The sequence below is a fragment of the Colossoma macropomum genome, unplaced genomic scaffold, assembly GCF_904425465.1.
Source record: "Colossoma macropomum unplaced genomic scaffold, Colossoma_macropomum, whole genome shotgun sequence".
NCBI classification, from domain to species: domain Eukaryota; kingdom Metazoa; phylum Chordata; class Actinopteri; order Characiformes; family Serrasalmidae; genus Colossoma; species Colossoma macropomum.
The window spans coordinates 27,568,982-27,581,766 of record NW_023494788.1 but is presented as its reverse complement, the minus strand read 5'-3'; the positions used below and the strand labels follow the sequence as shown (position 1 = coordinate 27,581,766).

The 12,785-nt window shown below is 39.0% G+C and overlaps 1 protein-coding gene across 3 annotated transcripts; it reads left to right on the top strand.

Annotated features, from left to right (window-relative positions):
- Nucleotides 1-125: 125 nt before the first annotated feature.
- pttg1 (PTTG1 regulator of sister chromatid separation, securin) lies at nucleotides 126-1,864 on the top strand. 3 transcript variants are annotated; one of them, XM_036567876.1, is made up of 6 exons: nucleotides 126-238; nucleotides 733-833; nucleotides 1,116-1,264; nucleotides 1,348-1,423; nucleotides 1,506-1,655; nucleotides 1,742-1,864. In XM_036567876.1, the coding sequence occupies exons 2-6, from the start codon at nucleotides 746-748 to the stop codon at nucleotides 1,822-1,824; spliced, it is 546 nt and encodes a 181-aa protein (XP_036423769.1). In that variant the 5' UTR covers nucleotides 126-238; nucleotides 733-745; the 3' UTR covers nucleotides 1,825-1,864. The 3 variants fall into 3 exon arrangements, with proteins under 3 accessions (XP_036423769.1, XP_036423771.1, XP_036423770.1); XM_036567878.1 differs by having other exon boundaries at nucleotides 1,351-1,423; nucleotides 1,742-1,856; XM_036567877.1 differs by having other exon boundaries at nucleotides 174-320.
- The last annotated feature ends 10,921 nt before the right edge of the window (nucleotides 1,865-12,785 follow it).

Below are 12,785 nucleotides of genomic sequence, written 5' to 3'. Positions count from 1 at the left end.
TTTTACTTGCGTTAAACGCTAAATAGCCTGTTTTGACCACACGGCGGCAGTGTTACAAAGAGGAACTGAATCAGGAGTACTACAGAAGAAAAGGAGGAAGCGCAGGAGCCAATCAGAAGGTCGGTTGCCTTTTAAAACAGGGAAACTTGAAATCAAAACAAACTCGTTTTGCTCTGGAAAGCAGATTTATCAGGCTAAACTGTGTGCACGGTTAAGGAGAGCCTTCGCACAGTTCGTGGTGAGTCGTCAGGCACGTTTTATGACCAAATTGTTTGTCTGTCTGGCATCAAGTCGTTTAACGGGGTTAGTAATCAAACTGGGTAAGTACTTTCACCAGGTTATGACAACAGTGCTGCCGTAACAGCCAGCTAACTGTTAGCTAGCTTAGCTACATGAACCACTTGCAGTTTACTGTTAAACTGCGCTAAATGCGTCACAACCCCGTTTTCCTGTAATGTTACGGTCTAACGTTATAGCTTAATTATTCTCGCAGCTTCTAAGTTACTTGTACTTAAGAAGCGGTGGTTTTCGTTCAGCAGGGCGACCAGAGTTTGCCCATATTAACATGTAACGTTAGCTACATTCAGTGGAATTGGTTCGCCACAGAACTCTTTTCCCAACAGGAAAACAACTGAAATTCTTGGGTAAACATTTGCTGTGAACTATGTCCGCTAAAACCTACGACTATGTAAGCTGTTGTTGCTTACTAGTTACAAATCTGTCTTTTGTTAGACTGTGAGAAACCATGGATGCCCTGATTTACCTCGACCAAGAAAATGGCAGACTCACAGCTCCAACTATCAAATCTCGACAGAGACTTCAGTCAGCTCCTGGTAAGCTCACTTTGGTTGAGTTCTATACTTGCTCCCCTTTTAATTAAGTTTGCCTCATTTGTGTCGAGTATGTACGCTTTGCTGTTTTACCTAAAAGGGAATTCCACCGGTATTTCAAAACTTACGTATAATTCAGTGGTTCAGATGTAAACAGTCTTTTAGATTGGCTTAATGTGAAATGGGGTGGTCTGTCTGAAACCAAACTGTGGTAGATTCCACTTCCCTCAGCGCCAGAATTAAAGAATCCAGTAGTAAAGTATGTATGGTTGGTTACTTTTATAGAACAGCTTCTGAAAACTCCACTCCATGTGAAGAAGCTTGGAGCTCCTGTACAATCAGCCCGTAAAGCTCTGGGAACAGTCAACAAGATTGTATCCACCCCAGCAGTCTCTCATAAGGGTGAAGCACACAGTAAACCTCTTGGAGCACAGGTTAGTTACTAAAATATCATGTTATTCCAAGCTCTCTTTCCAAAATTCCTGAACACCTTTCCTTTTATTATTTTTTTTAATAGCAGTGTAAAGTACCCCCTCAGCCAGCTTGTGAAGACTATCCAGAGATTGAGAAGTGCTTTCCATTCAACCCAAGTGGTAGGTCTTTTACAAAAATACTTAAACATTACTCTGATTCTTGGCTTACAAGTGACTTTTTTCCTTAATGAATCATTTTCAGACTTTGAAGTATACAGTGTACCAGAGGAAGTCTGCCTCAGTCGCTTCTCGTTGGCTGGTTTGGGAAGACAACAGTGGTCCCCAAGTTCACTTGAGGAGGATTTTATCATGGATCCATGTTTGCCACAGTCACCTCTTAAGATGCCTTCAGGTATTAGATCATATTATTCATGTCTAGACAACGGGCTTATTGACGAGGCAATTGAATGATGTGTTTTAAATGATCTGTTTACACAGAGTACTGCAGAGATGACCTGGAAGCTTTCCTAGAAACTATCAATGAGCTGACTGTGGACTTGCCCCCTGAGTGTGACTACTAAGGCTAAATAGTTTTTGTGTGTGTGTGGGTGTGTGTTTTGCATACTGTTCTGTTGGTTTTAATAAACTCACTTTGAATTAATATGTTGTGATCTGTCCTGTGTTTTAAATTTTAACAATATAACTTTGGCCCAATCCCATTTCACCCCCTACCCATACAGCTTGGTAAAGTGAGGTTGATATTGGGTACAAATTGAATTGTCACAACCGTATAGCACATTCTAGTTTTGAAAAATGTTACCAACATGACTTGGTGAAATTGTATCATGCTTTAAGCCGTTATTTTAAACCTGCTACTTTCACAGAATAGAACACTGAGACACTGCACAAACCTACTGCAAAAGAAAATCACTCGTACTTAATTACTTAAACATACAAATAAAATACAAGCTTTGGTTTGATAAGATATGCCTTAATTTTAATGAAATTTAAAATCAAAACAAATTAGTACTGTGAGACATCCTTATGACTTACACATCTAATATCAATTGTAGTGTACAGAGACATGCCTGACAAACATACTACAACCTTTAGTTTGGTAAAATATGCACTAGTTAGATTATCTTTCTAGTTTACATTAGTTTCACTTATGTGTCTTTTTAAGGGATTTTCAGAAAATTATTGTGGTAAAACTTTAAAGTGCTTGAATTCAAAATGTTAACTTGGTGCTTCTGTTATCACACATTTTCTTCTATTTGGCTAATTAGAATTTGGAAATGGTAAAAGTTAGTTCGGGCAGACTGTCTTGGAATGTCACCAGATGCTGTTTCAGATGAGGAAACAACAAGGCAATGTGAAATGGGTGAAACAGATGTGTAAAAAGAAGTAGTTCAGGAAGATATCTACCATGAGTGTTTTTTTAAATAGAAACATTGCAAAAACTAATTCTTAATTGTTAATGAATTGTTAGTTTAGTGTTTAGTCAGCTGTCCAGCAATTCCTACCCCAGAATATATTTATTTTAATTCTGCACATTCTTTGTATGCATTGATGGCAGTTTGTACTTAAGGTAGACTGGATACACCTTTGTTGTTAGGTTTATTTCTTTGTTTTTGGTTTTTTTAAAGATGAATATAATTTTTTTGTCACGTGTGTGTCTCAGCAACACTTCATTCATTAAATAATAATGAAAATCAGACTACTGTATGTTGTTCATGTGCGACAAATTATTTGTTCTAGAAACAAACTAATTCTTCTACAGTATACTGCTAAAGTTTTTAGTATGCTTAAGAAATGTATTTCAGAAAAATTGTAGTGATTGTATATTAAATATTCTAGTAGGACTGCAAAATGTTTCATGTAGGTGTGTCATAGCTAAAATGTATTACCAAAAATTAAAATGCCCGGTGCAGCTTTGCATAACGTGCCCCTAAAACTCCGTATATATGTTGCATGTTTTCCAAACCAAGCTTTATGAGATGTGCCTAAGTACACTAAAGGTGATTACAGATCTGTACATCTTCATGTCAACAGTTTGTCAAAGTAGTCATTTAATAATTATTCAAAATTAAACAATTAAAAATATTAAAATCTTGAAATTTATAGGTTTTTATAAATTTGCTAGATGTGTTAAAACAAATGGGGTGTTGCGGCAGTATACATGCACAGACCCGCTTTATTAGGGACAAACTGACTCAGAGGAAGGGTTAGTACACCGGCAAGCAGGCACAAACTAGGCAAATTACGATCAAAATCCAACAAAACAGAAAAATGGTTAAAACAAGAGACATTGCTGAACAAGAACATGGAATATGGTTAAGAAATGCACTCACAAAACTGCAAAACTTTGCAAGGTAAGAGACCAAAGTCCGTACATTTGAGTTGTCTGTAAAAACACAATATAACATTTGAATTAATACAAACGAGCATTACAATCAGTGCAGTAAAATGTAATAAGCATTTCTTATGTTTTTAAAAGTAGCTGAGATATTGTGACCTGATTAGAGCAGCAAAATTTAGTTCCGAAATTCTCCTTGATGTCCCAAGCCATGACATGGATTGGTTCAAATCCAGCAACCAGCACTCCTGTTCATTTTGACTTCATAGTAATGCGAAAACAGTAACTTTGATACAAGCATTGATTCACCATGAGAATCAACAGGCTTTGAAAAGGTAAAGAAAGCTTCGATGCCTTAACGTTCATATATTACTTACACCTTTCCACAATGCACAGCTTCGAAAGAAATGCGTTTTTTATTTTTTAGAGCAGCAGAAAAATAATAATTTTAATATAAAACAAATAAAAAACAAAAAAAAAACAAATAACACCCCTTAAAAACTTAAAGAATTACCTACAGTACAATATTGGATTTAAAAAATAAATAAATAGCGTTTTAATAGAACACGTGATACAGTGGTAGTGCATTATGGGAAGCTGGAAACGGTACATATACAGATGTGGAGGGCCGGCGTTCCACTCATTTCTGCTGGATGTTCAGTAGGTAGGACCTGCGCTGCTGCTCTCTGTAACGAACTCGCCTCCACTTTAAGTCTGTTGGGTTCTCTGAATAGTGTCAGTGCAGAACCGAGCTGTGATTTTCAGCAGAACAGTGAGGATGTTTTTCTGAGTTTCCCGCGAAAAGTCTTCTTAAGAGGCTTAAATTAAATTCCTGTTTGAATTTTCCATTCCACCTTAAATGGTCAGCAGTTACATTGTAGCACCTCAAGCTTCTTATGTCAAATTTTTCATTACACCTTCAATTCTGTCGCACCTTAAACGGTGCCGGAGGCATCAGATTGCATCTGCTTACCATTTAAGGTGGAACGGAAATCTGGGATAAGAAGACCAACTTCAGCTCGGCGCTTGTTTTTTATTCTGGTAATTTTGGCGCGTTTTGCAGCACTGAAGCGCAACGCGGGAAAATCTAGTGACTGCGCGCGGCCTTGAGGCCTTAATCTGTGCGCGCGGTGAGCGTGGTTTAGTGGTTGTTTAATTTCCCACAGAGATCAATCTCAGTTTGTAGGAGCGCTGAGGAAGAGCGGGGAATTAAAGAGACCCCTGATAGCAAAAGGATTGTGGGCCACTGTTGGCCCGCTGATGGCAAAGCTGATGGTCCACTGGTGTTTTGCTCAGCGTTTTCTGGGCGGCCCACCGGTGGTTAAGCAGAGTTTCTACTCATACATTATACATTATAAATTAGTTTATCAAATCATTTTTATCAGTAAAATAATTTTAACAGTGTCAGCAACAACATTTTCTATAAAATCATTTCACATCAGGCCCAGTCATTATTTATTTTCCTCTTAGTTGGTTGTAATATTTGTCTTAATGTATTTATCTAAAAAGAAAAGCTCTGTGTATTTAAAATTGTTTGAGATGATTAAAAACTAGTTAGAGCTTGGATGCAGGACAATAATCTGGGTTGTCCGAGGGTGGACCAGCAGTGGCAAATAGCCGGCGGGATGCCGACCTTATCAAGCCAGTGGACCGATATATGCTCGCTGTCTGGGACGTGACAGTAGTTTCATTCCATCTCTCCTTGGCCGAGCTACTGGGTGGGTGGAACGTCCTTCATGAAGGAAACATCTGTATTCCCCCGAAAACGGTTTAGTCTTCTTACCATCCTTAAGTTTCATTCCTATTTGTTTTCTGTTCCACCTTAAATGATAAGCAGTTAAAGCCTTGCGCCTCAATCTTCTTACGTGAATTTTTCCATTCCACCTTAATTCCACCTTAATTCCACCATCATTATTATTTTTGTAATATCCTGTTTTTTATTTCCACAGTTTTGTCTTTATTTATGGGAGTAAATGCCTGTTTAGTGTTCTGTATTGTGAAGTTCAGTTACTGTAAAATAATAACATCCATTTACACATTATTACACACGTTCTGAAGTTTTTTTTAGATTAATTTATTTTAGAATAAATTTCTAGCCAAACGTTCACTCACTGAACGGTTCTTATGACGTCAATTCAGATTAGAAATGAGACGACTTCTGTTAAACAGGACGCATTTTTGTACGTTAACTTTTTTTGTAAAAATAAATGATAGTAAATCTCAGTGCTTGACGTCACTGTATCAAGCTTGCCTTAAAACAAAATGCTTCAGATTGCTGATATTCTACAGGCTTTACTTTTGAAAATAGTGATTCTGTTTATTATACTTATTTTACTCATTTTAAATGTATTATTAGTCATTTTAATAGACAAATATATCTATGAAACTCACTGATAGAGTCATATCAAAGTTGATTTAAATTGATTAAAAATAAACTTAAAATGCACAGACATATGGCTGTACATACCACAAAGCAAATAGTTTAAATAGATTAATATTCATTTGATCAGTTTTAGGTCAATACATCTATTGATCTCATTGGTCATTTCTCTTAAACCCAGTTTAACAGATGTTTTCTTTATCTAATCTATTTAAAAAAAAATAACTGTTTGCCATCATTTAGATGAAGTGTTTAGTTCTTAAATGTAACATCAGGAGAATCCTTCAGTAGCTTTGTACATTACTACTGATTTCATACTGATGTTAATAGTAATACCTGTGGCTTTTTCCAGTGAACCATTGACTAGGAAGAGAGAAGTTTTTAAACAGAGCATCACCTAAAATCTGTGTGTGCACAGATTTCACTGTTCACTCAGAGGTTCCAAAGACATTTGTAATCTACTGCTGTTCCATCTAAATTTTAACCATAACCTAACCCAAGAGATGGCAAAATAATCCATAAAACATTAAGAACCCTCAGGTTTGTTTATTTATTTATTTATTTATTTATTTATTTGCCCCTTTTGAAACATTTGTTTTCTAGAAACCAAGATGATGTGTTTTAATTCACAAAATCTAATGTGATGTCATCTGTTCACAGATCTTCTTTGCACTGTTTTCTCACCGAATTGGTGAAACTGTGTTGTGTTCTCTGCACCAGACTGTGTCCAGACTGTGTTTGGAGATCCAACTGTGCACTGTGTTCTCTACATCATTGGCTAGTCGATATGTGCAATACCTTCTGTAGACTAATTTGTTGATCCCATAAACTGCGTTGGGAGTTCTGACTGCTTTGTGTTCTAGATGCCAAATAGTGTGTAGGATCGTTCAGAGTGTTACTTTTTCACATTCAAATGTGTACGGTGTGCGCTGCTGATGTTTATGTATTGTGAAATGCTCTCATATTCGGTTTGATTTCTTTACTTAAATTGTAATTAATCTATTTGCAATGATTAGTTTTCTCTTGCATATAATCAAAATTATCTGTATTATTTGTTACAGCGCTTGTGGGGGTTTGTTGTGTTTGTGCAGCAAGCACTGGACATAACTGTGGAGTGTTGATCACTGTGCTGTGGCTTTGGCAAATTTCTTTGAAAGTAGACTTTGTAAATCACTTAACAGAAAAGTGACATTTCATGGTTGCACTTAATCAATGCTTTAGCTGCACTTTATTTAACAACAATCATCTCCTACAGCTGAATTTGTGTGCTTGTGTCATCAGACTGGAATGTGTTTTTATGCTGGTAAAGTAACGCTGTTTTAATGTACTTTGGCTTAGATTTCCTAGTCACAAGGCTGTCTTGTTGAACCTAGTGTTTAATAATAAATACTAGCTACAGATGGTGTTTCAGCTTGGCCTAAGCTGTGTGCAGTCCCCTCACAGCCTTCCTGTAACAGCCCGTGTCATATTTAAAACCCTGATGCTTGCCTTCAAAGCCAAAAATGGATCAGCCCTTCTTTACCTTATGGCAGTCATTAAAGCTCGATGTGTACCTCCAGCCCTTTAAAGCTACAAGTACAGCTCGGCTTGACCCACCATCCTTGAAGACGTATGGAAGAAAAGCATCAAGACCCTTCTCTGTCCCACCGTCCAGGTGGTGGAACGAACTTACACTGGTTCTCCATACAGAAGACTTTCTCGTGGTCTTCAAGTGTAAACCAAATACCCCTTTCTTTTTGAAGCACTTAAGCGAGCACTAATCCAAGTCCTTATTGAAATGCATTGTTTTTTCGTTCATGCTGTGTTTTATTTTGTATCTTTTTTTCTAAGTACTGGTACTGGCTTTTACTTCTGGCAGTGTCTGAGTGCAAGTGTAGTTTTAGAGCATGTCAGCATGGCGATGTTTTCTGCTGATTGGGCAAAAAACGATCTTCTGTTTTATGTGGACGTCTGTCTGGGTAAGTCTTTCTTCAATAAGGAGCACCACCTCGATATCCAAAGTTTCTTCAGCCTCTGCCATTTTACATTTGCCTAATTTTCTTGCTTTTCTCTGTCCACTTTGGGGGTTCACCCTGGACGAAGTACAACAGTTTGAGGATTCGCCTCTGTGGTCCTGCGAGGGGAAGAAGTCCAGAAAAGTGTTGAAGACTGTTATTGACCAACACTGGGCTTTATTTCACTAAACTTTGTGTGTAAAAGAGCAGATGTTAAGATGAAAAGAATTGACATGAAATTATTGCCATTATTTTGTGCATCTGTATGAACTTCCTCGAACATTGTGAGTAAAAATTTAAAGTGGTTTTATTAGCATGGAACTATACTGAGCAAGGTTCCTCCTGGCCTGGACTTGTTGACGTCTGTGCCTGGCTGGATGGACTAGAGGATGAAGTGCATATCAGTGTTTAGAGAATTGTTGAGGATCATTACACCAAGGACAGCAAGGCACTCATTACATTGTTGTAAAGAAAAAACAAAACAAAAAAATTGCAAGCCATCACATCGAACTCAAAAGGAACAACAATCAGGCTTTTTGCCTCATTAATTTGTCTTTTCTGTCTTTGTGTTTTGAGTCTGCATCATGAAATGACTTCAGAAAAATTTTAATGAGACAGAGTTGGATACCAGAGTGGGGAGAGCTGTGTGTGTGTTTCTAGGACCATTTAGTCTTTTGCCTTCTCTACGCCAAACTGTACATATATGGGGTTTAATCATTGGTGGTGTATTGACTCAATTGTGTTTTGGAGTGTGTTACCCCCCCAGTAAATCACCGCTTCCAGGGGCTCTATCCTCTGCCTTTAACTTCTCCTTTTCTCTGAAACAGACTGGTCTGGGTGGTGGGTGTTTTTTTTTTCTGTCTAGAAAATACAGTTTCACTGTACTTTCATTTTCTGGTCTTTCAATTTGTACTTTTGAGTACCATGCTTTTACTGTATCTTACCACACTAAACTTCATATCATTGTTATCATCCTTCTTGTCCTCTAGGCAACTCAGTAGATGACTAAAACATTCTGCTGTGTCTCTTCCCCATGGTTGGAACCCTATTTCCATTGTGACTTCAACCTTTTGACTGGATGAGCTGCAGTTATTCTGCCTCCCAACACTGGTTGAGAGTGAGGTCAAAGGATGATAGTCTCCTCCACCGCACAGAGTTGGCAACATTCTGAACCTGATCTTTAGCAGACCTAACCCAGCGCTGGATATCACAGTAACCCCCCTTTACTGCTCAGATCATCACTTTGTATCTTTTCCCTCCCTCCCCTCTGTCAATCACCCCTTCGTGTTCTTCCTTCCCTCAGCACATCCTGCACCCCATCCTTACCTTGTCTCTTGCTTCAGCTGTCCTTCCCCACCCTTCCCCACCATTTTCCTCTCTCTCTCTGTTTGCAGCTAAAAGATATCTTCTTGACTTTCATCTGCAGTTAACCATTTTTGTCCCCTCTCCTCCAGGTAAACACAATCTTCCCCATGTAGCCCTGGCAGACAAATGTCCTGCACAGCACCCAGAGAGAACTAAGAAAGGCTGAGAGAAGGTGGAGGACATCCCTGCTTGACTCAGAAAGGAGGGATTGGTAGGAGCGAAGATCCAAGTTCTCACTTGAAATTACTGCTGCAGCGTCATCTTTCTACAGAGGAAACTAGCATCAGCATCTGATCCTCACAAGCTCTTCAGCATTTTCTCCTCGCTTCAGCCCTGCTTCTCCTCCACCACCCTCTTCCCTTACATCAGAGGATTGTCACCCTTGAGAAGAGGGTTAATGGAATCTGACAGTCTTTTTCCTATGCCTCCACTTCTGCCATCAGGCCTCATCCTCTTGCTCTTAACTCCCTAATGTGTTTTTGTCTCTTTTCACAGATGACATCCTACAGCTATTCAAATCCAGCAATCCAACCACTGGATCCCATCTGATTCAGACTGCTCCAGTCAATCCCCATGGACCTGCTGACCTTCATCACTTTTATCTTAAACAGCTCCTTGTCATGAGGTCATGTTCCATTGGCCTTCAAAACTTCGCCTTGGCCTTCGTTCCCTTTCTTGAAAAACCCTGCCCTTGTCAGCAACTACTGACCAACATCACTCCATTCTTTCCTCACCAAAATTCTTGAACGTACATAGTATAGTCAGTTGAGCTCCAGGACCCCAACTAATCTGGCTTTAAACTAGTGCACTCAACAGAAACCGGCCTCATGGCAGTGGCTGAGAAGTTCCAGGTAGCAAGATCAGCCAGAGTGTCATCGGTTCTGATTCTTGTTGACGTTTCTGCAGCCTTCGACACAGTCAACCACCAGATCCTCCTGTTTATCCTCACCAACCTTGGAATCACTGGCACTGGGTGGACAGAATTTGAGTCCAATCTAGAGGGGCGCTCTGATCTGGTAACTTGGAGAGGGTCCACATCCGCTGCATGGCTCTCCACCAGTGTCCCAAAAGACTGTGCTAGGTTCTCTTCTCGTTTCACTCTACACTCTTTTTCTTGGTTATGTGATATCTTCTCATGGCTTCTCTTACCACCGCTCTGCTGATGTCATCCAACTAATGCTTTCCTTCCAACCTAATGATACTCACGTTGCCAGTTGCATCTTGGCATGTCCGACATCTCTTCATGGATGGCAGCTCACCATGATCTTGCCATCTCAATCTATAGCTCCTTGGTCATTCCGTCTGAAGATGCAAGGAGCCTTGGTGTTATTCTGGATGACCAGTTATCAGTTCTCAGCTCACATTGCGACCCTGATTCAGTCCCACAGGTTTGTCTACAACATCCAGAGGACTCGACCCTGTCTGTTTTGGGAGGCCACCCGGGTGTTTGTTCAGCCTCTTGCCACCTCAAGGCTTGACTCATGCCGTCAGGCCCTTGCAGCTGATCCAGAATACAGCCAAAAATGCACCAGCCCCTCCTTACTTTAAGACAGTCATCAAAACTCGATCCATACCTCGAGCCCTTTGAGCTCCAAGCACAGCTTGGCTTCACCCGACATCCTTTAGGATGTATGGAAGACAAGCATCAAGACCCTTCTCTGTCCCACCACCCAGGTGGTGAAACGAACTTCCACTGGCTGTCCAAACAGTCCCTCGCGGTCTTCAAGCGTAAATCAAAAACACTTTTCTTTATGAAGCACTTTAGCGAGCAGTAATCTGAATACTTATTGGAATGCATTGTTTTGCACTTATGTTTAATTTTTGTCTTTCTTTCTAGGTACTTGCACTGGCTTTTATTTTTGGCAGTGTCTGAGCTAAAGTGTAGTTTTTAGAGCATATCAGCGAGGCACAGTTTTCCTCTGACTGGATAAGATAGGATCTCCATGTGTTTTGTGTAGACATCAGTCCAGGTAAGTCTTTCTTCGTTAATGAGCACCACCTCGATATCTACACAGTTTATTCAGCGTTTTGCCATTTCTTATTTGCCTAATTTTCTTGCTTTTCTCTGTCCACCTTGCTGGGTTCATCATGGACACAGTGCCAGAGGTTGAGGATTTGCTTCTGTGGTCCTGCAAGTGGAAGAAGTCCAGAAAAGTGGTGACTTGTAGTAAGACCCTGTTGAACACCATTATTGACCAACACTGGGTTTGATTTCAATAAACCTTGTGTGCATATGAACTGCTTTCTTTCAGACTGTCAGTTTGTTTTAATTATGTTCATTTTATTTTTTCTCTGTAGTTTTTGCGGCAGTTGTGTTTCTATTTGTTTTCGTCCGGTACCCAAAAGGGTGCTAAATGTAGGAATTGACAATTAAGCCTCAAAGTTGTACCTATTTACAGTTTCTGGTAATGGATTTAGCTGCATTTTGTTTGAATTTTTCATGTTCTGTAACATGACTTTAATTCCTTTCTTAAAGAAATTCAGTATGCAAAAGACAGTGGGTTCCTTTGATTTGGCAGATTCAGCTCACCATGCTGTCTAATCTACGGTCTCATCTCATTCCTTGATGTCCTCACTGTTTCCTTGGTTCACTCTCTGTTGTTCCTCTTGAGTTTGATATGGTGAGTAAAAAAAAAAATATATATATATATATATATATATATATATATATATATATATATATATATATATATATATATATATATATATATATTATTATTATTATTATTTTCATTAATTTGTGTTTTCTGTTTTTCTGCTTCATGGAGTGGCTTCAGGAGAAGGATTTGTATGGATTTGTAAACCAGAGTTGGAAGGGCTGGGGGGCATAGTGTGGGCATACCCGTGTTTTGTTTTTTTGTTTTTTTTTTAATTAATGAATTTATTTTTTTTAAATGATGACAGAATTTGACAGCACTCTAAGAAATCACTGTATGGCCAGTCAAAGTAATTACTACCACCATTTCTCCAAACTTTCTTTTCAATTATTAGTGCTCTTCCTGTCTGTAACTAGGTTTAGGATACCAAGGTCCTCTGCATTTTCTCAAGAATTTCTCTTGTGCAAATGAGTTCACTGCTGACTAGCATAGTTATGGCATGGTGTCTTGTAATGTAATTTAGAATTCAACAAATACATTATGCTGTATTATTGGTTAATTTACTGTACGTGTAACCTACTCTCCTGTTAGTTGGTGTTTTAACACAGACTTTAAAATTTGCAAGGTCTTCTCTAAACTTTGGATGGGTTTTAAAACTGTGGTGCATTCTCTACCCTAAACTGTTGTTGGGAGGTCAAAATGTGCAAGGCCTTCTCTAAACTGTGTATTGGTATTTAAACTGCAATGCATTGTCTACACTAAACTGTTGTTGCAAGGTCAAACTGTGCAAGGCATTCTCTAAACTGTGTATGAGTATTTAAACTGCAACGTGTTTCCACTGAACTGTGTG

Coding starts and splice junctions, on each gene's coding strand:
- pttg1 (XM_036567876.1), top strand. CDS start 746: ATGGATGCCCTGATTTACCTCGACCAAGAAAATGGCAGACTCACAGCT. Junction 834..1,115: donor GAGACTTCAGTCAGCTCCTG/GTAAGCTCACTT, acceptor TTACTTTTATAG/AACAGCTTCTGAAAACTCCA. Junction 1,265..1,347: donor GTAAACCTCTTGGAGCACAG/GTTAGTTACTAA, acceptor TTTTTTTAATAG/CAGTGTAAAGTACCCCCTCA.